Here is a 27,762-nt window from a genome sequence, read left to right as displayed (position 1 = left end):
AATCCGAAATATATGAATAAAAACTAGCTTTTATTTATTAAAGCTTCTGTGTTGCGAAGTGCATTTGGAAAAAGCAGAGCGGTCGCACCTGTACACTATCCCAGTTATATAGACTGTTAGATGTTGAAGCAGCTGTCTCTGCACATCTAACACTTGGAAACGGTAACTATAAACTCTACCCTTCTAATTCCACTCTGGGATACTTTCTTATATTAATCCCTTGGCTCTATAACACGTTAGAGCTGACTCCAAATTGTCTATAACATTCGTCGTCGTGTTAATATATTATGCTAATGAGATCTGTTCTAGATAAAGCAGTGTGTTTGGCTACTCTGCAATGTCTTTTACGTGTTTTTTAACTTTTCTTTTTTAATCCTATAATTTTATATTTTAAGATATATCGCATTAATAAGATCGATAATCGTGGGGGGGGTGCATATTTGGATATCGGATACGGGTAGTGGCAGTAGTCTAATGAGCGTGTCACGTGATTTCGGTGTCCAATAACGGTAGTGGGTTACTTTTTAAAAATATTTCGGAAACATAATCTTTTAAATTTCCTACTTTCTATTAATAATATAAGAATTACTGTGGAATAATGATTTCCAACTGGTGAATCGCGGACTCTATTCCGGTTTCTTGTACAATTAATGAGGCTGAGTACACGAAAAGGTTGAAAAGCACAAATTTTTAAAAATACTGTGCTCTTATCTCTATTTAAAATGTTACAAATCTCTTAACTTGCAGTGTTAAACGTATATCTTTTATGTATATTTTACAGTAATGAAGTAAAAAAAAAATACACAGAAAGATGGGAAAAATCATTAAAATATTCTAGAAAAATACTTTAATTCGGTAATTTATGTATTAATTATCGTATAAAATCCCTAATTCTTTTCTATTCTGTAACATAAATCTTTCAATTCTGATATAAAAATATATAAACAAAAACCACAATTTTTCTAGAGAATCAAAATTGATTTTAAAATCTACATTTTATCTAGAATTTAGAATTTTTAAATTTAATTATTCCATTCGTCTCATCTCGTATATTACTTCACATTTTAAATAATTTACAATATAACATATATATATATATTAATGAGGCATGCAATATATTATGTTAATAAGCTGCAGATCATCATTGGTTGAAAATATTCTAGAGAAATGGCTTATTCATTAATCTTAGAACTTTAATTCTCGAGTTCATCATCTTAATTAACATAATATAACAGATCCTCAAGGTTCATCGCTCTATATTAATATATATATATATATATAAGCTGTTGGTTCACGTATAGGGTTTAATTATCTTTCCTCTATGTATAGGTACACAGATGCCAACTGGAATTTCTTCCTATTTTTAAGAATGATTTTTACTAATTAAAACTATACATTAATGGTGGAACCATTCAAAAAATTTTGTGTATCCGCAAAGATAAACATTGGCCATCTGTCACGTTCTTCCACCCTGCTACAGTTTTATGTTGGAAAAAATATTGTAACATGCCCCAAGTAACTCGATACTCATAAATTATGAAAATTTAATTCCTGTTAGCATTTATGTACACATTTTTATTATAAAAATGTCCTATTTTTGCTATAAAAATTTCAAATTTTCTATAATTTAAATGGTTATTTATTCATCATACGCGTAACTATGTAGTTTACACTCCCCACAGAAATTGTCTAGTTGATCAATTTTAATGATGATCCTTCATCATCTCGCGCTATCAAACCTCAAAAATCGTGTGTATTATTACATATACATTACAACAATTACATTAATTCGTGCAGAAAGGGACATTTTCTATAGTGAGATATCTTTCTAAGGTATACGTCTCGAGTGATATACGTGGCGTGCGTTTACATCTTCCCTTTCTTTTTTGGAAACCCGACGTATAGAAGAAGTCAGTACAGAGTTCTGGCGAGTAAATAAGAACGACGTCGAACTCTAAGGCGAGTTTAGGTAGTGCATGTAGTATGTGCGATGTTGCCCGTTGTCATGACAACAGGCTTCTCCTGTTGCTCGATGAGGTTTCAAGGCCGGTCCTGATACACCATGCCCCAGACTATTTTTGCAACTTGCCCAATAGTACAGGCTACATAGAATAGAATAACATATATTTATATATATATATATTTGAAAATCCATTTTTAGTCGAGCAATTTTATTCTGTCACTTACGTAAAAATTTAGAAATTTGTCTTATCCGTCAGAAGACGAGAAAAATTAGATTTTTTTTTCTTCTTTTTTTATACAAGTAAATATATATATATATATTCTAGAATTAAATTTAGTGTACAGTTTATTAAATATGTAGAATTTATTTCTTTTATAGAATATAAAACATGTTTTCTCTTGCCTTTCCTTGCATACGAATAGTTATGACTATGCTATTTATTGGAGGGGGTACGTAGATGATTCTTAAATATATTTTAAAAAGTAAATAAATAATGTAATTTTTAAGCGTTTAATTCGCTGCATAAAGTTAAGAAATGATAAATATAAATATTGAATATTTGAGATATATATATATATATATAAAACCACGTGGTTTAATTCTAGGAGCATCTTCTACAGTTTTTGCTGGAGGCTGTAAAAACAAACAGACGAATGATTTTCAGACGTAGTCGGGATCTCTCGATGTTATCAAACCTCAAACATCGTCTTAGTGATCGGTTTTAATGATGATTCTTCTTTTCATCGTCATTTTTGTTATTATCATCACGTTATCCAACGTCAAAAATCGCCGTACGTTCGATCTTAATGATTCTTATTTTCTTATCGTCGTAGTCATCTTCATCTTATCGAATCTCAAAGATCGTCTTGGTGATCAATTTTCGTGACGATTCTTATTCTCACCATCACCGTCATGCCTCATTAATCGTCTTGATGTTCAAATTTTAATGAAGTTTCTCATCTTCCTTCTCCTCCTCCTCCTCCTCCTTCCTCTCGTCATCGTAATCAAATGTATCAAAGATCATCTCGATGATCGATTTTAACGATGACTCTTATCATCATAATCATAGTACGACGTTTTCAAATCTTTATGATGATCAATTCTTATTCTCATCATCGTCATCATCATGTTATCACACCTCAAAAATCGTTCCAGGGTTCAATTCTAGTGATGATTCTTATCCTCCTTATAATCATTATCATCGTCGTTTTCAAATCTCAAAGATCATCTTGATCATTTTCCACGACAATTCTTATCATCCTCATCATCTTCATATCAACCAAATCTTTGAAAATCGTTTTGACGATCGATCGATTTCATTGACGATTCGTATCTTCATCATCGTCGTCGTCGTTATCATCTTAATAATCATCGTCATGGTATCAAACTTTAAAAATCATCTTGGTAATCGATCTTCATGGCGATTCTCATCGTCATCATACGACTTATTTGAAAATAAAATAAAAAACTCTCGATTTTTTTAAATTCTGAATTTTAATATAAAAAAACTGAATTTTTCTCTGGCATTTCCACAGCCGGATGATGTATATATTATTGTATAAAATTAGATTTTACTACTAAACTCTATCGAATTTTTTCTATTTTATAACTCCAGCTAATTTGCATATCCGCCAATTCTGTTTTTAACTCAATCTTTTACCCTACATTTGCTTATATCTAGGTTGCACTCATATATAATAAAATTATGTATATATATATATATATATATATATTTACAAATTTTAAATTAATTTAAACAGGCCTGGGGACCCTGAAATCGAATCCGGACCCATGGAATTTTTCGGGGTTGGTCTTTTTCGGATACGTCGGGCCCCAACTATTGTGCCTGACCCTTAATGGGTATGATTAAAAGGCCCTTTTAGTGAGGAAGGAGCGGGGAGGGATGGAAAAAAAGTCATTTAAACGCATTTTCGTACATTTTTGTATAGAAATATTAATTGAATTAATTTATTAATTTTTATTATCGATTTTTAATCGAGGTTAATTATTAGTCGAAGAATGTACGGTACCAGACCTTTAAAACGAATTTTTTAAGCATAAGAAAGTAGAAAATAAGGAAAAAATATATGTAAACTGATGCAAACTTATGTAAAACTGATACAACATATAATCTTAAGAACATAAATATAACACCTGGAGGCTAATTAAATTTGCATTTTTTAAAGCTTATATTTATCTATATTATATAAAATTATATTATCATTTATTCGCAAATTTCTTTTTAAAAGGAGGCATCGAATTGATTGAGCATTCGGAATACAATAAAAAGAATTTTATAATATAGAGAGATACGAAAACCCTATCTTTACATGAATCGATTGGAGAAAATTCTTCACCGTGACATTGCTTCTTTCTGAGTCGATAACCAATCAAAATTACTAAACCTAGATCCAGAAAGAATGGAAAGATTTGCATTATTTCCGTTGTAGACGATCCGGCGTCCAGTTCTCCACCCTGTTGGACTGACAAGAGAGTTCCTATGTCTGACCCGAGATTGCATTCACATTGATTTTGACTACGCTTATATAAACTTGTTACGTATTTTGACCAATCTATAAGAGAAAATTATGCCCATTAAATATATTAAACTTCAATCTTTATTGTATATAAGTATGCAAATTTGTTTAGAGAAAGGACTGCAAGAGGATGGAAGACGGTGAAGGATTCGGAAATTTATAAACTTATTTATATCCGGAATGGGTCGTTTTAATAAAGAAAAAAAACGTTATAAAATTATATTTAAAACGTATTTGATGTTTATTTACATTAGTAAATGTCTCCAAAAATATATTTTAGAGAGAGAGAACGGTATAAACCTTGAGGTGAATTAGTGAATATTCACTAACCGCCAGGGTTTCTTTGAGAATTTTGTACAAATCTATACTTATAACATTAATTTTATTAAATTTATAATTAAAATTTATGCAAAAATAACATAAATATATATTTATTAACACCATTCTTAGTACAGAGCATTTATAGAAAATGAATCAAAATTTGTAAGCCATTTCATGCTTTCTATTGACCATGAGCTTTCATCGCAAATTCTGCTCGTGTCTACTTCTGTAAGCCATGTCTTAACATATTTATAATGGAATATTATGATCAAGAAGTTATAGAAAATGAATAAATATGTAAGACTCTCATTCACATCAGTAAAATCTATAAGTAAGTCTAAAGAAAGACCCATAGAGACTGAAGAAGTTCTCGTTAAAAAGAGTCATCTCGAGTACAGATAGTATATAATAATTCGACTTCAATCACCGTACAAACTGTACGGTGATTGAACTACACGTACAAACTGTACAATACTTATGTAAAAACGTAGTATAATGTTAACGTGCATATTATTTTCATATACAACCCTCAACCCTGGATTTGATCCAAAGCAAAATGTGGGTCTTGTACATCATTTCTGTATAGCCAGACTTAAAACATGCCTCATTAGCTTTGTCATTAAGGACTGTGTAATTACCTCATTAAGTTTCTGAAGTCTGCAGATTGGTTGCAAAACGAGTATTGAAAGAAGAAGAAGAGAAGTAAAAAAATTCTTGTATGCAAAAGTAACAAAACTCTCGCGAGAATGAAGAGGGGAGAGGAAAAAAACAAAAGATGCTATCATATTTTTAAATAGATCACAGTTATGAAATATAGTTTTAACTTCATAATTAAATATTTATTCCTCCTTCAGACAGGGGAATTTTTTTGTATGCATACGTTTAAGCGAAGGAAGAAGGAACGTGTGTTGTTGTTTCGTATATCTATCTATGTTAAAAAGGTAGGAAATTGTAGCATAAGAGCATTTTTCTGACTTTTTTTAAACTTCAGAACCTGGTGTAGAATAATCTAACTTGGGCTCCCATAATGCTGGAATCTCTAACTGGTCGATAAAAGCTGGCGCTGACTCATACGTATCTACTACCCTGAACTAGTCCCGCTCCATTTTCTACCCACCCATTTTGTCCTGCAATGTAAATAGGGCTTCAATATCACGTCAAACCACAACCGAGAAGTTTCCAACAAGAGTACTTTTCTTATGGCTCAGGTAGAAAGGATTACCTTTAGTATCTCACAATAGCCGTGCTAGTTCAGCAAAAAAACAATCTCAAAATCTACAGATTTACTCAAAGTTTCGTGATAAATGGTTAAAAGATATTATACAGTGTATTTTTAAGAATATAACAATAAGAGATTGTACGGTAGAGCGCTAAACTAGAGAATCAGCTTTTCCCCCAATGCTCCTGCTAGTTGTATACGTGACTAGAGGTGGAAAAAAGATCTCCAGTCACAAGTCACACACGTGACGAGGTGTCAGAGAGAGCCGAAACTAAGGGTTGTCCCAGCGACCGAACCCCCCGAGGGGTTGAAACTATGACGAGAGAGGAAGACAGCGGGACCATCGACCCAAACACTTGGCAGGCTGGTGATGCTTTTCCTGCAGAGCAGAGCTACTATACAGGACAACTCCATCACGGGGCCATATGACGTCCGCTCTCCCCTGTATTTCTCCGTCCTGCCAAACCCCTACGCAATGAACTATTCCAGGTACCACAATTATATTCTCTCCTTGCATCCCATTCGGTTCGATCTTCATTTATTAACTGCTATTTTCGAATTTTTCTCTATTTACGAACTAACCAACATCAAAACTAATTTTCGACATTAAATTGCCATCGAAAAGTGAAATTATTATTAAAATCGCTTTGTAAACACCAAAATATTTATTATATTTTTCTTTTTTTTTCGTCTACAGTTTTAGTATTATCGAAAATATTCCCAAATTTACATCGTCCTGAACCTCTCTAATGAAGTAAGTTATGCTTTGTATAAGGAAGAACCTTAGCATCATGGAAGATGAGGGATGTAAATTTAATTATAATTAATATTTAACCAAATAAATCTTCGAGTATACATTTTTAAATGTTTTAGGATGTAAAATTTTTTATGTTTTAATTCTTTTTTTACTGCTTCTTCTTCTTCTTCTTCTTCTTCTTCTTTATTTTCAATTCGGAACTTCCTTGCATCAATGGCTCGATATGACATTATAAGATTTGATGGATAGTGTTACTGGCTCCAAGTCCCATTTGAATATACAATTAGTATTATCGATAGATGGAAATATAGCGCTTGACATGATAGACCTATTTTCTATATTTTAAAACGTAATTATCATAAAAATAAACTTTTTTAAATGTCAAAAATAACCTATATTTACATAATATTATAAAAATATTAAGAAATAATTATATTCTCTCGGGTTTATTGTTATGCAGGAATACACCCAGTTAAAAAAAAAGAAAGTCTTATATGTTATTTATCTGAAAATTAGCTTTAAAAATAATTTAAAATGTAGAATATCGTTTAAAATTAGGCTAAAACAGTATAATTTAATATATTCTGCTGGTATCTTCATTCCGATATGGAAGATGCATCTTAATAAAATGTATACGGATCTATCTGTTTAATAAGGATAATTATATAATTATCACGTATGGAATATTATCGAAACTTAATAAAAATTATAATAATTTACTATAAATAAACATAATAATCATACATGAGTTATTTCGAGTGTTATAAAGGGATGAAGTTTAAATTTAATAATCAAGGATAAAAATAATTACACGAGCACTAATAAAGTTTCTTCCCGGTTTATTTTTAAAAATAATTGCTAAAAACATAGAATACAAACAAAAATTTAGCAAGTAATTAAGCTCAAAAGACGATATTTGAACTATACTCGAACTATCCACGAGAGTCATTATGGGATGCTGTGCAGGAAAACATCACTGATGAAAATGGCTTTGGAGAGTCATAATAAAATATTTTTTCTCGTGTTTAATAATTAAAAAAAAAAGAAATTAATCTGTTATGTGTATAAAAATGTCATTAAAAATTAATTAACGATTGACAAAAGAGTCCCGAAATATCACATTCGAACTAGTTTAAAAGTTATTACGAGTATTCAGTTAAGGGATTTATCACGGATAAAAATTATTTACAAGATTAATAATTTAGTTTAACCTATATTTAATATAAAAAAACAAGTACGGTATGTACGGAATATAATTAAAAACTAGCAATTAATTATGCACAGATGACGATACTCGAGATAATACTCGAACTATCCACGAGAGTCATTACGGGATGCTGCGCAGGGAAACATCCCGGATGAAAATGACTTTGTGGAGTAATAATAACATAGTTTATCCCGTGTTTAGTTAAGATGAGGGCTTCACCTGTCTTCCCCTATTGTAGAAAATGTGCGAAGCCCTGCCTTTTCCAATGTTGTTCCCCCTTCCTCGTGTAGAGAGGTGTAGGCCTTCAATCGATCCCGCTCCTGGCCTGGCCCTGTAAACACTGCTATCTGTCGTAGAAAGGGGACGGAGGGTGCTGTTATGCGACAGATTCGTTCCGTTCTAACAATTAAAGGGCCGCCGTTATGCGACTGCTAAATGACCGGTACAAGGGGTTGCTACACGAAGAGTAAAAGTAATTACGTTTTTCTAACATCTTGTTTTTGATTTTAAAAGCTTCCTTTTGGTTGTTTTCTACATTACCGCTCTATTTTGGGAGTGGGCTCTTGACGAATAAACCGTATTAAAGCGTCTAAAATCTATAATTTTACCCGTAAAATTCCATTTTTATTTACACTATTTACATAGAAAACACGAGGAAGAAACTCCTTCCTCAAATATTTATAATAACATTTCTTTTTTTTTTTCACACCAGAAAATATGTAAGAGAACATACGTGATGTTTACCATTAATAAACACGAGGAATATATCGGTACATCGAGTATAATAGCTTTAAAAAAGAGAGAGAGAGAGGAAGATGTGTGCCAACTCCCACCCTGAGTTTAATTGATATTTTAAAGAGGCATCCCAAGCCAGAAAGGTTTAAAAACGAAAGAAAAATTGTAGATAAAACTGCAGCCTTCCCGAACGTGGATACCAGCAACGGTGATGTGAGAGTCCACGTGTTGCGAGTGGATCAATACCTTCGTCCTGAGCCAGGAGATTTCTGTCTGTCCCGCCGCCACACGCAAACTTCTGAACAGTCGTCCATTGATTGGCGTCGTTGGACCCGAACGACAACTCGACCTGTTTCTTCCACGTGCTAATTAGATGGAAACTCTCTCGTGCCCCTTGAAATTTTAATATATATCACACGCGCTCCCTGACGATTTGCCAAAGTTGCAGTCGTGGAAAAATTTCCGATATACGTTCTTTCCTAAAAGAAAATGTTAGAAATCCTTCCTTCTCTCCTGCAACAAGACGTTATAAATCTAAGTAGCATAATTTAACGATTCTTTAAACATTTATTCTCCAAATATAATTTATTTCTCTGGTAATATTTATAGAATCGTATTCTGGTGTGAATTTCCTGAAAACTTATGTCAAAGATTACGATCTTGGCATCGGATCGTAAGCGGAATAATGGAAAATTTTTCTTTCTTTTTTTAATTATTATTATTATTATTATGAAAAAATGAAATTTTTAAGGTAATTTAATGAGAAATTTTCAATAATAAATATTTAAAATCGATAATTTCTTGTGTGAAATTGCGGGGGGGGGAAATAAGTTGTAATTATTGTGAAATGTATGCGAATTCGATGAAAATTTTTATTTTCGAACGTTCAAATTAAGAATTTTCGCGTAAAAGTGTTAAAATTTCGCGCAATTTAATTGATCTTCGTGAAAATTCAAGCAGGAAATAAATAGGAAGTCGTTTATTATGCGCTATCGACTTGAATTTCGATGAAAATTCGCTTGGTTTCGTGTAAATTTCGTGCAAATTTTCACGAAAATTGAAATGAGTAATACGTAATTTTCATCAAACTTACAAAAAAAAAGGAAAGAAATTTAAAATTACGTACAAAAATATCTACACAATTACGAAAAAATATTCTTTATAAAACCGAATTTCACGAAATTCCCATCTAACAATTTAAAAAGAAAAATTCATTAAATTAATTAATAAAAAAGCAAAAAATAAGTATAAATTAGAGGATAAAAAAAAAACTGTTAAGTTTCTTACAATTTTAATATAACGCTTAATGATGATAATTATCATCCAAGAAAATATAAAAAAGCGTATGTATATATAAGTACACATAAGTAACACATACAATTTGGGAAGCAAAGCGTACGAAAAATATCATCATTGGTATAAAAAAAATAAAATTCAATCGATGAACAACGTTTAAATATCACATTTTAAATAACTGTTAAGTATTTGTGATAAACACGTAACGTTTTTTCGATAGGCGTAACCCGTGTCGTAACGGAAATCGTATCTTATCAAACTTTACCTCGATAATTTTCAGAAAATAAAATTTAAAAAATAAAAAAAATTATATCATTTAGTCTAAGTTAAATTTTTATTTTATTTTTTATTCTTATTTTTTTTAAATATATTTTTCGTTCGCGTGCATCCATCATCCTAAAGGAAGATGGGCATTTTGAAACGTAGTTCCTTCTTCTGCTGGTTGAGTTAATCGCGATCAATGACGTCCTTGAAATTTATTTATTCGTGAGCGTGATCTTCGATCAATTAAGAAATGGTAAGAGATTGCATCATTTTTTTTTTTTTGAGAAAACAAATTCCTACGTGTCCGCGGATCACGTAAAGAACAATTACGAAAACTTACACGAGAAAAATGTTCGAGTCGGTGCGTGAAAATATCATCATCATCGTCCTCCTCTCTCTGCTCCTTCTCCCTCTTTCTCTCTCGCGCTCTCTCTCTCTCTCTCCTCCCGAAATCTGGAAGTGTCTGCTGAAGATATTTTACTTAAATGATCTGAAACGTTTACGAATTTCACTTGTATAACGTCACCAACTGAAAAAGTATTTCGTTGAAAAAATATTACGATGATGTGTTTTTGGATGCAGATTTGAAAAACTCTGTTGTACATAGTTGTAAAATTAATGACTGCTTTCGAATTGTTAAAAAAAAAATTTTTTTTCTCTTTTTCCTGGAAAAGACCTTAAGTTCCTTCAAAAGAATTCTCCTCAGTTAATGCGTACAGTCGTTATTGTACGTGTTCATAATGTTCAACGTATGGGCAATGTACGAAGTAACGCTGAAGTTCACAATGGATCCTCATTGATTGCTGGGAAACCATTAACACGAGCACTGTGCTTGAAATTAGGAAGAAGAGCTGGCGAATCCTCAAGAAAAAAAGGCTCGAATCTTTCATTAGAAGAGAAGAAATGATGCTTAAATCATAAATTTTACAAGCTATGTAGCAAGTGCTCTAACGATAGAAGCTCGAAGATTTTTAAATTTAAAACCATAGATATCAATAATTAAACTAGAGATCCTCAAACTGAGAAGAACTTCATCGATAGAAGTTAATAAAAAAAACCAAATTTTAATCATCAGAATCTTCATCTTTGGAAGAAGAAGAAGAAGAAGAAGAGAGAGAAACGAGTCATCAGAAAGGTCGAGTTTATCGTTGAGGATCTATTGTGATCCTCGTCGATAGAACCCAAGATAAAGGAGTTAGAGAAAAATATTATATAAAATTCCAGAATTTAGCATCGAATAAATTTTCTTGAATTAAATTCTATCAATTTTTGAATTTAAAAAGAAGAAGAAGAAGAAGAAGGGGAAAAAATACAGCTTCAACTTTAAAAGATAATTTTTATCGAAATCGAGGGACAAATCGAAATTCCTTAATCTTCGAGACGTAGAATGGTAGCCATATTAATCCAAAACAAATTTGTACAAGTTTGTACATTGAAGTACACGTTAACTCACACGAAAAAATAAAAAAAAGGAGAGAGAAGAGAGAGAGAGAGAGAGAGAGAAAATTCTCTCGCAGAAAGTTTCATCAGTCGGAGTAATTTTTGCAGTTAGTAGCAGCAGCAGTTGGGTTACTTCATTAATTTGTTGCCGTTCGGATATAATTACCTACCAGGTCCCTATTGGGCTCGGACACTATAATTTAACTCCGAGTAATCGATATAACCCGAATTATTTTGTTCCGAGACGGGACGACGCTAATTTTCTTGCGATGACGTCAAGCGTATTAGTGGTCATTTACGAGATAAGAAAGCGCTCGAATATGGTGACGGTGTCCTACCCCTTTTCGGAATTTTTGTTCTTTGCGGGAAGGTTTTGAGTTCGTGCTTATCTGACGCATCTCGTCCGGTGGTTGGGTCGCAGACGGGAGTCGGTACAGCGACTAGACTCTATTCTGAATCACAGAAGGCACGATAATGGCGGGGAGGGGACTTTTTTGACAATGGAGAACCTTCCAATTAACTACCTTACAACAGACGCGTCGGCGGCCGAAAGAGATATTTTCAAATTTGTAAAGTTTTATTGAGAGTTGTTCATTTTAAAAGCTATGGGCTATTAATGTCTGCCGCAGTCGTTTTTACCCCATAGTGCTTAATATCGACGTTCGAATTCTATAGTGTTTAACGTCTAGATAATGTATGCGGTCCATTACGTTTAATAAAGGGTGAAAATGTGTCGACTCGTTATGTTTAACATCGAAATACGAACATTTTTAACCTCGTAAATTCCAATTTTGGAGCAGAATTTGTAACTCTTTAACACTCGATATCAACCTATGGTCGTTTTAAATACCCAATATGGAGTCGAGAAACTTTCGCCACTCCAAATCTTTAACGTTAAAACACGAACATTAACAGCCCATAGCGTTTGATACTAAATTAAAGACAGACATTTACAATCAGCAACGCTTAATGTCGAGTCTCGAACGGCCCATGGCGTTTGTTGTTCGAAATTTAGGTCACTTTCGATTGGTTACAAATGCGAAAAATTTTAGCCCATGACGTTCGATGTAAGTGGAAAAACCCATAGAGACACACGTAGGAGTGTGGATAGTCGCAGCCAATGCAGTTTTTTGTTAAGAATTGGCGGACGTTTTCGACCCATGACGTCGAACGTCGGTACGACGTTAACGACCCAACCGCTTGATACGACGACTCGAATCGGCCCATAGCGTATAATTACGTAATATTAAATGAAAAACTTTGCGGAATGGTCGGGTGGGGGACGGGGCGGGTTCGGTCGTCACCAAAAGTTTTTGTTTTGAGCCAAAATTCGAAACGCGTACATCATTGGGATTTTATAAAGGACTTTGTAAAATATAAACTAATTTTATGGCGAAAGAGGTGACGTTATTGAATGCCGGTTCAAACTGTAGTGCGAGTTGGCACCATAACAACCGGGCGCCCGATAGCTTTATTGAGCGACGGTTTGGACCCGGGTAGAAGAGGGCGAGCGGTTTTCCGGTAACAGATTAGGAGAGCGCTGGGAGGACGCTAGGAGCACCGTGGCTACCGCTTTTGCGATCGCACGCGATCAATGCAACATAGCCGATAGGCCTAACTGCCATCTCGGAATTGGCGAAAAAACTTTTTAGCTATCGTATCCTAGGAGGGAGGAGGAGAAAGAGGAGGAAGAGAGTAGGGTAAAAAAAAGGCGGCCCATTCCCTTAAAGGGGGGAAAAATGATAAAAAGTTGTAACTTACCAGGAATCTCGAGCACGGTACGTACAGCACGTGCTCGTTCTTTTTGGCGTCGAGAGTGTGCTCGGAACATGGAGGTCCCATACGGAAACCTTTGGCCTTCACCCAAAAGCGAAACTTGGAATTTTCGGCGTTGGTCTGTTCCTCTCCCTTGAGGATTTTCACGATGCGGTGGTACTTCTTGCGGGTGACGGTCTTGGTTTTTGCCGTGTCGCCGTAAGTCTTCATGGCCCACGACTGGAAACTTTCGAACATGTCAGTTCTGGCGTCGGACCAGCGACCGGCCTGGTTGGTGGCAGCGGCCGTGCTGGAGGTGGCTTTTCCGTTGGCAGCGGCCGCTGCTGCCGCTGCCAAGGCGGCGGCGTGCCTGGTGTTGTGTCTCCTCTCCATTGACGTAGATATGTTTCTGGGCGCCGCCGTCCTCCGTCTCGTCCAGCCGCGGTAGGTGGCAGGTGTCCCGCTACGGTAGATGCGCTCGCTGGGTACCAAACTCCGCCGCTGCTGTCCTCTCCGTTGGCGGTGCATGTGAGGGCTACCCTGCTTCACCAGCTACGCCCACTGCCTCTCTGGGAGCCCATCAGGCCAGCCACTCATCTCACTTCTGCTATCGGCTTTCCTCCCCCTCACTCGCTGGCCCGCGCGCTCTGACGGAGCCTCACCTGCCAGGTCCGAACTACGGCTACGGATTTGCACTATTCTCTCTTCTCGTTCTCGTCGTCTTCTCGCGCGTTCTCCGCCAGACGCCGAGATACGGTCCCGTCTGCAGAAAACCGCAAACTACTATCCCAGACGGCTCGTGTGCCAGACCTTAATTGAGTAGGATATCTTGGCGCCGTCCCCTTAAGTCGCCGTCCGTCCGGGGTCGAGCCGTTCCTCTCGTCCTACACCTGACGACGCCGCTCCAAGACTGATGTCTTAAAATGCTGCCGGGTGGGTATATGCCTGCTATATACGTACGTTCTTGCGTAGCGGATGCGAGATTTGGAATTGCATCGCGCAGCCGGAGGATGTCTTCTATATATGTTGGGACGACTGCTATTGTCCCGTCGATTCCTCCCCGCCTTCTAACTTTCGCCGCTTTATTAAAATGTCCCACTCACGCATCTCCAACATCCGCACGTCTAATTTTTTATATTTATTTTTTTATATTTCTATACGTCGACACCTTTTTCCTGCTTGGTGTCTTCTACCCACGTGCTCGATTATTTATTTAAATTTCTCTTCCCCACGTCCCACCCCGTCCGAATTCGGTCCCGCTCTCTCTTCCGACGTCTCGTGTCGCAAATCACGTGTTAACTACGTCTGGACGTGTCGACGTATGCTGCTAGGGTGCGGTTGACATCGCCCGAAAATTTCGTCTCTCTCCGGACTCGTGCTCTATATGCTTTGTTCGACGGGATAGACTTCTACCCGTACCGTCGTCAAGGTAACCACCCCACAGTCCCATACGGGGATATGTGTGTGTGTGTGTGTGTGTATATACTCGAAGCACGTGATCATTTCGCTGACGTCATACAGGTGAGAGAGCAGGTGAGAGGCAAAGCGAGGCAGAAGCCAGCTTCGCTCTCGGTCTACGAGGGGAAACCAGAGCGTACCCTCCCACCCGACTGGCAACGTTGCATGGGTCGTAAGAGGGGAAGCACCACAACGTCGGCGTATTCATTAAAGGCACCGGAAAAGTGGATTCTATTTCCGGTTTATCACTCCACCGAAAAATCGCGGAATATTTAAGAAGATAGAGGAATCATATAGTAAATATAAACGAATTTTAAAGGAAATGTCGGAGGGAAGACGATAGAACAGCGTAGTGTTATTCTAACCACTTTTCTGGTTACGGTATTGATCCGTACGTTCGGCCCCACTCGTGTATAAAGTGAGCCCGAAGCCTGTGGGTACCGCAACGTAGTCCAGACGGGGCAACGCTGATATATTAACCCTAGAGTGGCACAAAAGCGAAGCAACGTGTGCCTAAGCGTGCCTGTAACCAGTTTATCGGGTTTCCTGTTCAATAAGTCATTGGCGTCTCCCCCCTTTTCGTGGCACTGGGATAGTTTGATGGGTGCCATCATTGTACCCTTCACAATTTGGGCGCCCTATTTATAATAACTAAATGCTAGATACAGAATGGGTAGCGAACCACTACAACGTCCACTTCCATGTGTTTTAATTAATTATCCATATTTATGTTTAATAAATAAATTGCTTGTCTTAAAAACAAAACTACTCCCTCGATGTTTCTTACGCTGTATCTATTGAGTAGATCCGCAGTTTTTTTTAATATATCATTATTATTATAAGAAGATCTCATCTGTTTATAGAAACAGTTTCTTCCAGAAACAATGGTTCCAGCTTCCTAATATTGTTAAACGTATTATGACGATCCTCACTTAAAATTTTTAATTAAATATTTAAATTTTAGTAGGATTTAGTAGGAGATCATCCGTTGTAAAATTTCATTCCGTACTAAAAATCCGTACTTAATTTTTATACTTAAAATTCAATTTTAGTTAGATAATTCGATTAAAATTTTAGAATTTAACAGGGGATTATTTATTCCTTCCCCCATCTAAAATTAGTACTGATTTTGGATTAAATTTTAACGATATCCTATTAATTCGTACTAAAATTTTAATAGGATTATCCTATTTATTTTCTTTAAAAGAAAAAAAAAATTAGTTAAGCGATTGCCCTACTAAAATTACCAACGTAGTAAGGATCACCCAGTTAAATCCTGATAATTTTTTTTTATTTTTTAAATTTAATTTTATTTAGATCAATCGCACTAAAATTATAATTAAAATTCGTTTCTCTACATTAAAAACTCGTTGTTTTATTTATTTATTTATTTATTTTTAATATTTAACAAGTAAAAATGTACATAGATAAATCTCAAGATGAAATTAATAATTTTATTTTTCTTGAATTTTATAAATTTATAATAAATTCGATTCAATATTAAAAATATACGTTTACAAATACAGGGAATAAATAATATTCGATTATTAAGCTAAATTATTAAAGATAAATCGATTTTTTAAGTGATAATTCTTCAGAATATTTAATTCTTGCCTCTTATAATCCCTATGTTAATACTTTTTCCAACTCAATTTTTTTTTTTAAATTATTGTTTTATATATATAATGCCGGAGTTTTTCGTATAAAATTAAAATTCATTTTGTAAAAATTTTAAATATATTTTTGTTTTTTTTTTTATAATCGAAAATTATCTAAAAATAGAACGAGATCAGATTTGGCTTCAAGTGATGCGATGCACTCTAGAAAATCATCCATGTTAATTTACTTAGGATCTAAAAGTATTGACTATTTTATGAATATTTAGAAGCTACAATGTCTAATATTAAAAATATATTTTCGTTTTTTTTTCTTATTAAGATGTATTTTATTTATTTATATTTCTTTTTATTTGGTATAATTTACAAAACTCCAATTATCTTCATTTTTCTCATATTAAAAGTAACTTCGCTATCTACGCAGTCGGGATACAATTATTTGCTTGATGAGATTGAAATATTTTGATGTAAATTTGAACCAAAAAAAAAAAAAGAAGAAGAAGAAGAAAAAAGAACTTCTACCATTACAAATAGAAAATATTACCAACAAAATATTTTCAATTTTAAAATTAACAAGAAAAAACTAAAGTTTGAAGGTTTAGCGTTAAAATTAATTAATTTTTTAAAAATTATACTATTATTTTGTTATTATTTTAAATAAATAAATAGATTTAAATCTTTAATTATTGATTTTTTTATAAGCGTATTTATAAGCTCGCTGTTATCGTAAAAATCCGTTATGAAAATGACGCCATTTTAACTTTGCATCGTTTCAAAATGGCGTCTTTCTCGATAATTAGTGTTTGTGAATTATATTAATTTTTTTGAAAAATGATGCATTCTAATTAGGAAAAAATGTATGTATTTTAATATTAGACATTATATTAACTAAATATTAATAAAATAGCCAATACTCTTAGATTTTAAGTAAATTAGTAAAAAATGGTTTTTTAAAGTAACTTGCATCATTTGAAAGTAAATCTGATCTCCTTCTATTTTTAGATAATTTCCTATTTAAAAAGATTTGTATTTTTTTAAAATGAGAAATTAATTTTAATATATTTAAAAAAAAACGTTAATTTAAAATCTGCATCGTTTCAAAATGGCGGCTTTTTTGATTTGAAATGTATTTTTATATAAAATATTGAAATAATTCCACATTTTTTTTACATTTTATAAATTAATATTATATCAAATTTATTATATTAAATATATTTAAACTGAAGCTAATTTCTTTAATATTGTTATAGATTAAATTATATAAATTATTCTCATTCAAATTAAATATAAAATAATTAAATCGGAATATAAAATTAGAGATAATTTATGAAAATTAATTAAATAAAATATAAATTTAGCAAATTTTTTTTTTCGAAATTGAGAAATTACAAAGAAAAACCGAGCTTGAAAATGGCACCGAATTGTTAAAAGAATAAATGATTTATGGTATTAATAATGGCTACATTGAGGAAGAATGCCGTAATTTTATTCTGTTCCCAATGAACGTAAACAAATACAGGTCTATATAAACAAAGTAAATTAACATAAGTTGATAAACTATAATAAACAACACGCTTCTTAACACTGTCTTAGAAATATGCCATTGGGCACACTGGATTTCTTAATATTACCACGTTCTTAACATTGATAAAAAATTTAATTATTATATTTTATAGGCCATAGAACTTATAATTGTTAAGCTGAAGATTGTATAACAGAACAAAAATTGTGTTAAAAGTTAATTAACGTCAACTTTTTATCGGGTTGTTGAAGATTCCATTGAATGTACCATTCAGTTGGTACTTTCAAATCTTTACATTTTGCCATTATAAATTGTACGAATATGCCCTTGTTCTACCGCTTTTCACATTGAACAAACGGAACAGATGTCGCGATTTGAATCGCGATTTTTACACGTTACTCGCCATGTTGATGCATTTATCCTGGTTTTTATTTGGAGGATCACAATCCGCCCGGGATTATCCGAGCGAAGATATCAAGGGGGAAAAATACTTTTAGACAAAGTAATTCGATTTAGCGCAGAAATAGTTTACATCGTAGAAAAGGTTATACTGATAAAGGTCTAGCTATAAACAGAGAAAGAAATAAGCGTTATTAAATTTAAGTCGTATTTTCGACGTGAATTATTAAATTGTTAATCAATACTTGTCTTTTGATGCATTATATAAGAAGTAAGACATTTATTGACTAAGTCTGAAACCTAAATAAATTGGGTTGTTGCAAAATTAGGAACCTTTCATAGAATCGTAAGAGTTAGAACCCTGAAAAATCTGTTATAACGAATTAAGTTTGAAATTTTTTAGTGACAAGTATATCGAAGAATAGGATTTTATAAAATTAAAAAATAAATCATCCAGCTAAAACTGTATAAAAAAGGAATTTTAATCGATATTTTATTGGCAGTATCATCTCTTTCTTTCGATTACATAGTTCACTAATCGCCATTTTTGATCCAAATTTTCCTTTATATTTTTTCGACCTTATACACACATAATCATTTAAATTTATATTTATCTATAATTTTAAGCTTAAAAAATACAGTTTAATTTCGGCTTTATTTTTAATTTTCGGCAAATTTATAATAATTATTTTTTATTTAAAATTATTATTCTAGATCGATAATAATATTAGATTCTTCCTGTGTGTATTTCACATAATTTTTGAATATTCTGCAGGCTGAATTTTTATTATTACTTCATTTTTATGGTGTTTTTCTATATCGAAATATTTCCCAGTTTAAAGGAACAGGTATCAATGCTTCAGCTCGAATTCTCCAGAAGTATAAAAACAACGATATGGAGTGGACGATTCAAGCAATTGCATTGTGTACCAACTACCACAATACCTGATACGCTAAGGATCAGAAACTAGAGAAGTCAGCCCGGGGCTCCGAAGAGAATTGAATTGAGATTTGTATACAGTCCACTTGTCATTTAGTTGCTTTGTTCGCTGCGTAATCTTTCAAAATATGTTTAAAAGCGGGTTATTTTCGATAGAAAATGGGAAACATAAACATTCTCTTACATCGTATTATTAATTCATAACATATTCTAGCTATTACATAAACATTTATGTTTTAATCAACTGATAGAATATTCTGTAGCCATCTTAGTAAGTATACAAATGATAGGCAAAATTACTCTGTCAAACGGAGACGATAAAAATGTATAAAATTAACCAAAACGTCAAATAATTATGTTATGAATTTTGAATTACGTATAAGAATCTATACGAAAATTCCCAAAGGTACGGGACAATACGCTGAATATGTTGAAGATGATAAACATTAATAAATAGAGTTTCCATTAACAACTGTTTTGTGTACGGGAAAATATTTAATATTTTTCATTAAATTAATCATTTTTGCTCGGTTCCTTACTTTGCTTTCCAATAAACGTATACAACCGGTCTACTAATTGCAGTGCCGAAACTCGTCAGGTCAAAGGAAGTAGAAAGAGAAGTTTCTAGAACCGCGAGAGAGATTAAGCCCGTTAATCCACAAGAAGTGAGGGGCAAGAGGAATTTCCTCCCTGAGGAGAATACGGGGAGGTTAGCTTCCCTCAGGGTCAACATTGTCTACGCAGTTGGTATTGTAAACGACTAAGTCCGAAAGTCGTTCTTTTTACTAACAGCGCTTATTTTGGTTACCTACGACTACGTACGCCTATTACCAACGACGCCATTTTGGTTCTATCCTATCTAAAAATTTCAAAAATTTCGTATCCTATTCAATTAACAAATACGTCATTCAAGAGGATAGAAAAATCTGCTTATTTAAAGAGCTTACAATTTCCTATCTCGAAGTTAACTAAACTCTTCCCCATCTTCCAAAGATATCCTTTTAATAAATAAATAATAATAATAATAATAATAACGCGCCGCACAATTTAGAAAAAGGGGAGTAATACGTTACTCTTCTACCTTTTCCTGTATTTTTTAGACGATTAGGTAACCCAATTAAATTATAGCTGTTCGTACGAGATGGAAAATCCTATCCACCAAAGGGGAAAAAAAAAAAAAAAAAAAAAAAATTCGAATCGGCAAAAATGAACACGAAGAGAAAAACAACAAAAAAGGAACGGAGGGAGGAGAGAAAAAGCAAGTTAGACTAATAAGAGTGAAGGGAACTTCCAGAACGAGGCGGAAGGAACGCAGCGAGAGGCAGGAAGTAGAGCCGATCGTTAGACTGGATTCCATCTTTCTGTAGTGTTCTGGCTTGATCCAGACCAGCGATTGTATTGCGTTTATGCTGCGCTTCCACGTTATTGTCATTGTTGCCAAAATTTTAACGATTTCTAATGAAAACAAAAATTTGCACTAGGTGAAATTTCTTTTACTTCTTTACATTTTTTCATTTATTTATTTATTCATCTGTATATAAAGTTTTCACCGCGACTGAAAAAAAATGGCCCATTCCAGAATTATCGTGTGTTAATTCAACTTCTTCTAATTTACTAATTAATACGTAAAAAGATGAATATATTTAATAATTCACATCACTTAAATGCATTTATTATGTTATTTTAAGTGTAATTAAGTAAAATATCAAATATTTATCAATGCTCATTTACATGCCTACTTTCGTGTGAATCGAATTAAATGAGTTATTCCAGGTTTAAATATCATTTATTGTTATTAAAACATATTCAAATCGGTAGTGAAATTGTTTAATTAAAGAAATGTGAGCCTCAAAATTAAATTAAATAATTACATTTAATTATTTTTAGATGATTTTTGATACTTCTTTTTTTTTAAATACTTAAACGTAATTAAATTAATCGCTTCTATTTAAAAAAAGTTATTCTAATGTAGGATAAATAAAAACATAACAAATGATTAAATATTCTAGATAAAGACTTATCTAGAATATCTTAAGTCTTGTATAAATTATTATTCTTAGAGTATAGAAGAAATATAGAACATTCTTCTTAATATTGTTATATGGAATAGTCTTATAAGAATGTAGAAATATGACAAATGATTAAAATATTCTCGATAAAGACTTATCTAGAATATTTTAATGTGTCATACGTGTGTATAAATACAATAATTTTTACTTATTATTAATTTTGGTGGCCACATTTTTTAAAAATTAAGAATAATTTTTTCTCATTAAATAAGACATATTTTTCCTCGTTTATTAATGGTATCGGTGTAATTTTTAGCACTTAGACACCGAAATTATAGAGAATTTACAGTCAATACGTTCCTTATCTTTATAAAGACAAGAGGAGTAAATGCATAGTCCTGACTGGGGATGGGTTCGATTCCCGATTAGATTCGAGTTTTTCCTCTCCCACGGTGACTCGAGACCCATCCGGCTTTGCTCCCAATGGATACGTTGGCCTCGTGTATGCGCAGAATCATTTTAGTTTTTCTATCTGGGGAATCCAAGATCGAATCCTTTTGATCTTCATTCCTCGAGTTTTCGAGAAATCCATGCTCAACTCTTACATTCCATTCTTTTCTACTGTTTTATTATAGGTTACTACGACTTGGCTTCTCTGTAATGTAGTTGTATAGTTGAGTCAAATTGAATTCAATGAGAAAATGAGCTAATTTGAGCCATTGTTGCGAAGAAAGATGATAATTCGAGGCTCGATATTTAGAATTTTTTACTTTTCTGTAAAATAATGAAATCTCAATTAAAATTTTACTTATTTACTCATTTAATATAAAACTTTTATTCAGATTTCATTATAATTTCATGAACCTTTGACATGAAACCATAACACGAATCCTTATACAGCATGAATTCTTATTATTAAATGGACATTTTTATTATGAATTCTAATACAATTTTTTTAAAAATATATTGAATATATTTTTGTTTTTATCGTTTTAAAGTAATTTAAATAAACAGAACTTTTTTTATTTTTATTCACTTTTCTTTTTTGCAGTTAGAATTAGTTCCTTTTATATGGATTTCGAACCGGGAGTAGTCGAATGGAAAGCAGCGTGGAAGATTTAGCTTGGGGTTCGGTACTAGGATTTAATTCCAGATTTCCGCTTGGAAAAGCTGGAATCAAATCTTGAGAATTCCACTCCTCAATTTTTCAGAAAAATCGCCTATCGATCCCCACTCCTCATTTCACTATTTAATCCTTAATACTACTTAAATTCCTCTCTTAAATTGTACACTTAGTATTATATTTAACGGGCTGTATAAATTGATACATATATTTTCTTGTTAATTTCTTTTGTTATTTGGAAATTTTCCATATTTTAAATCAATTTTATCTTATTACTGATTCATTTTTATCTGGTTATGCAATAGATAATAAATGTTATAGACTCATATTACAGCACTTCACTACATCATTCTCGTTGCTATGATACGGTAGAGTCGCCCGAAGCGATGATGATGATCATATGGAATCATTCCTTTGTATTCTTACATTGCTAAACCCATTTTTATCATACGTGAACATGGTCTAACATAAGAGACCAAATATACACTTCATATAATGGAAACCGAAACGGGAAAACATCATTTTAATCATTAAAAATTGGGTAAGCTTTGAAGAATTTTTCTTCAAACACTCGGTAGATAAAAGCATCTTCCATGGTGCGAACAAAACGTATACATCGCACTTCCCTTACCATAACTAAATACACATTGAAACAATTGTAAAGTTAGCATAATTAGGTTCAGTAATTATGTACACCATCAATTAATTTAGTTGATGCTTGATCAATTAGCATTGGTCGCGCATTGACTTCATGGTCAAATTGATTCGTTATATCGAAGTGGAAAATTTCCGAAGAAATTAATGTAGTGAAAAATCTATTAAATACTTATAACTGATGTTTATATAAATGTTATCAGTTAGATAAACAAGTTTTATATAAGCTATGGAACAAATAATTACATTAAATGAATAAATCATCATGTTAAAAGAAGGCCGAGAAGCAGTTTATACCAACCACTATACAAAGAATCAATTTTTATTCTGTTTAAAACATCAAAATTTAAATTATTTTAAACATTATTAATATTTAAAAGTTTAATTAATTCTCTAAAATAAATAAAAGTTTAGTTAAAATACAACCATGTAGTCAGGATGCATGTAGTATTTATAAACAGGAGTTTTAAAGCAAACGAATGTATTCCAAATCAATTTTTTAATGTTCATATTTAGAATATTTAATCTAAAACGTTGAAAAAGTTAACAAACTTAAGTTTATAGACGAGTTAACTGAAGATAGAAACGAATTAATTCCGTTCACAGTAGGAAATAAGTAACCAAAGCGAGAAAAAAAGAAAAAAATGCGGTCACCAAACAACTTTAGCGAGTAGAGAAACAGAGAGAGAAAGAGGAGTAGGAGGTTTACGACTATATTTACGGAATACTTCACCCCTTTAACTCTTACTAAACTGAACTTCAGAAAGTTGAAGTGATGGCAAGAGCGTAATGACTGCAATCATTAGGAAGACACTTGTGTGCTGCGAGACCTGTCCGCCAGTTGCTGAACTTGTCCCCGGACAGTTATACCGACGTCTGTAACATGTGGTCTCAGATGACATAGAGGCGTTTCATTAATCATTTACGTCGTCCACTTTAATCTACTTCCAATTCGAGCCTTTTTCACTATTATTTAAGCTTTGAACTTCACAAAAAATTCATTTGTTTTCAACTAAAACACAGAAAAATTCTTAAAATTGGTTTAAAATAAATAAATAAATAAATAAATAAAACAATCTACAGAAAGAAAAAGAAAACTTTTCAAGCAACAATAGCCGCATCCTTTAATAGATTTCAATTATATAAAAACTGTGAAATTTACGTCTTTGGCGTAAAGTTTTGTGCACGATTCGTAGAAGTTCCCTTGTAAAAAATAATAATAAATAAAAAAAAAGGTTATATATAAGTGATTGTAATATGAGGATTATACAAGTTAACTACTTTTCTATAAGAGTTTGATCGGTAGATATGGAAGAGGTGCCTTGTGTGACCCCAGGCCTGATGTCAGCAGACGACGCTTATCATATCGATCCATCTTCCAGAAGCCTCAGTCAACAAGACCCTCCCCGTTCCATAACTCGTGTTCTGTGACACCGTCTTCAAAAGGAGAGGTGTGTGCGCCAAGAAAATTTCCTAAGATAAATGCATTTATTAAAACTGGAAAATTGATATTCAAAGTATTGGAAAAAATGGATTACACGTTTCATAAAAGAGATTCCCGGGTACAAACGTACGTAAAAGGATATTTTTCTCGCACGATAATTTCTCGCGTTTTAAATTTATTTGATCTAAATAAAAAGTATTTTGTTTTTTGTTCTTTTTTTTATAAGTTCATCTCTAAACTAGACTGAATTATCTTCATATAAAAACCTATAGTCACTACTATGAAAAAAACAATATTTATACACAAAAATATGATCCCATTCTTGTATAGTAAGCTTTGCATAGTAAGCTTTTTGCATGCTTACGGGCCCTAGACTAACTGACGAATGAGGCCCTTCGTCGAAAGTTTTAATAATATCACTAAGAATTTACTCTTTAGCCGATTTTAGAACCTCTAAAACCATGGACTTTCAGGCTCGTTTGTCTGGGCTTTACGCCCAGACAAACGAGCCTGAAAGTCCATAGTTTTAGAGGACGGGTTCAATCATCTTAGTCTTGAGTCGGAATCGAGCATAATTCTAGTAAATTCTCATTGAAAAATAATAATAAAAAAAAACATCAAAAATATTTGAATTTTTCACAAAATCTAACCGCATGTTTTATATATTTCTTCTATTTTTCAACATTTAATAAATCAGTATAGAGTTATCATCCGTAAAGCATCCTCTAACGTGGAATCGATCATCGTGCTTACAAACTATTTAGCGTAATTGCAAAACACAGCAAACTATTTTTGCCTGCATGTAAAAGCAATTATTTTTTTTTCTTGTTTTCGTAGCTATTTTTGATATCGTAATATTATAATAATTACGTTTGAAATAGATGTTGAAATGTCGAGAGTCCATTTCTCTAATATCGAATTGAGAATGGTGAAGTTTACGTGTCACTAGCCTAAATCTAACGTTTAAAAGTTTATATTTGGTGGATGCCAAAGCATTTTTCACTATGGCCAATGCCCGTTTTACTATTTCTATCCAAGAGCCTTTTCTTGTCACATTTACCATTCTCAGAGATCAAGTGAGCAATGTATTCGCGCGATTTGACTTATTTTAAGAGAGAATTGTTTATTTTTCAGTTGTTGCTTTGTTATATTTTCTTTTATTTTTTAAATATTTATTAAACGTATCCGTTATAATTCCCATTTTTTAGATTTTTTTACAACGAATTACGGTCATTAAAATTGATTTTTACATAGAATTAGGCCATATTAACATCCACATTAATGGAAGAAAAGAGGAAAGAGACGAAGAATTAGGTCATATTTTGTTTGTTTGTTTGTTTGTTTCTGTAAAAATGTTATTTTGTATGCTTTCCAGCAACGGCGAAGAAATAATTGATTAAATAAATTAAAGAAAATAAAGAAATCACAGTATAAATAATATCGAAACGACGGTTGACTTAATGATTAATATAAAAGCATCAACCGAATCTTTGACAAAAATAATAAAATTATATGATAAATTTTATTATTTTATTTATAAAAATAGAATTTCGTTTTCTTCTTCTTATTTTATTATTATTATTATTTTTATTTTTTGTCAGAGTCGTATATATTACATCCATTCATTAAAATTTAATTCCACATTACACAATCCTCCTTAAACACTTTAATAATAAATAATAATTTTAATTTTACTTTATATATATATATATATAGTCTATAATTTATAAATAAACTAAATATATTTAAACCCCTTATAATTATAACAACGTTACATTACACTTCTAGTATGTATTTTTAATATTAAAAGCATCATTTAAATGCATTTAAAAATTGATTATGGCATAAATCTACGATATAAAAACAAGAATACTCGAATAAAAATAAAATTATTAATCTAACTCACATAATAGATTTATCTTAATGAAATTTGTAAACTAGTCTTCAACCCCTTCCAGGTGGAATGCTTACTGAATATGAAATTATTAGCCAAATTAGTACAGAGAATATTCTACAGAAAATTAATCAAAGTTAAACAAAATGGCGTAAAATCAATTATATAAAATAACACACAATTTAATTATGTATCAATTAAAAAAAACAATTTATATTTAAAGTTATCTTCCATTTAATTTAAACAGAAATTGTATAAAGATACTCAATTTTTTCTTTTTCTTTTTTAAATCTCCCCCTATTTTAAAAGGTATAGAATCAACTGTTGCAGCTTACTAATGGGTGCAGGTTGTATTGAATTGAATATTCAAACTGTTCTAACAGTCAAGATGAAGATTAGTCAAACTTTCTATTCATGGTAAAGTCTCTTTCTGTGTCATTGCATAAGCGAACGGTAAGTTCAGAAGAACCGGCTCCTCTCGTTTGCAATTCCAATGATCACCGCGTTTCTAGTCTCAACTAAGTGACTCATCAACAGTTCCACTTCTTTCCACCGGCCATTTCCGATATCTACAAAAAAAATATTCTATTTTCTCTTATAAATCTATTAATTTCTTGTGGTTGATTGATTAAAATACCCATTTCAATATCTTATCCATAATTAACGACAATAAAATTGAAATTCTCGATAAGAGATGGTAAGGAGGAACATCGCGCAAATAATTCGAATACGAGATAAATCTCTGGAATCTATTTAAGTATACAGTAAGCTAGAGATTATCTAGTATATTTTAGGAAGTTGAAATATTTCCAGCCGGCAGTCCTGCTGTTCTAAAGTTAATGATAGTCGGATCTTGCATATATTGATCCCAACGAATCCCAGGTCACCCTTTCGGCCCGGTGCCTTTCCAGAGAAATTCTGATGCTAAAGCTGGATATTTCACCGATTTGTAAAATTTTCATCTTTTAAAACGTCTTTTAAACAATTATAATATACCATTTTTTTTATTTTTGTTTTGTAATACAATGGTGGGCCATGAAAACAATGGCGCATCATCTACGCTCGTGGTAAAAACCATTATATAAAAAAAATATTATTCGAATTAATAAATGATAAAAAAAAGAATTAAGTGTGGAAAATTTATTAAATTAATACTTAATTTTTATTTATTTAATTTTTTTAACCTTAATTTGCATGAAGCTACACACA

At 32.4% G+C, this 27,762-nt stretch overlaps 1 protein-coding gene and 1 long non-coding RNA gene across 3 annotated transcripts in view; one reads left to right on the top strand and one right to left on the bottom strand.

Annotated features, from left to right (window-relative positions):
* LOC136989718 (nucleolar protein 4-like) overlaps positions 1 to 14,454 on the bottom strand; it is a 37,887-nt gene extending 23,433 nt beyond the window's left edge. For both annotated transcript variants that reach the window (XM_067287961.1, XM_067287962.1), the window contains exon 1: positions 13,501 to 14,454. In XM_067287961.1, the coding sequence (XP_067144062.1) occupies positions 13,501 to 14,022 (522 nt within the window). In that variant the 5' untranslated portion in view covers positions 14,023 to 14,454. The remainder of the gene's footprint in view (positions 1 to 13,500) is intronic.
* LOC136989719 (uncharacterized) lies at positions 82 to 4,729 on the top strand. Its single transcript, XR_010882949.1, has 2 exons — positions 82 to 162; positions 4,213 to 4,729. It is a non-coding gene; the product is annotated as an uncharacterized lncRNA (long non-coding RNA).
* Positions 14,455 to 27,762: the final 13,308 nt, after the last annotated feature.

The sequence above is a fragment of the Centruroides vittatus genome, unplaced genomic scaffold, assembly GCF_030686945.1.
Source record: "Centruroides vittatus isolate TY-2023 unplaced genomic scaffold, ASM3068694v2 scaffold_752, whole genome shotgun sequence".
NCBI lineage: Eukaryota > Metazoa > Arthropoda > Arachnida > Scorpiones > Buthidae > Centruroides > Centruroides vittatus.
Note: the sequence above shows the minus strand (reverse complement) of the source record. Positions and strands in the feature narration are given on the sequence as shown.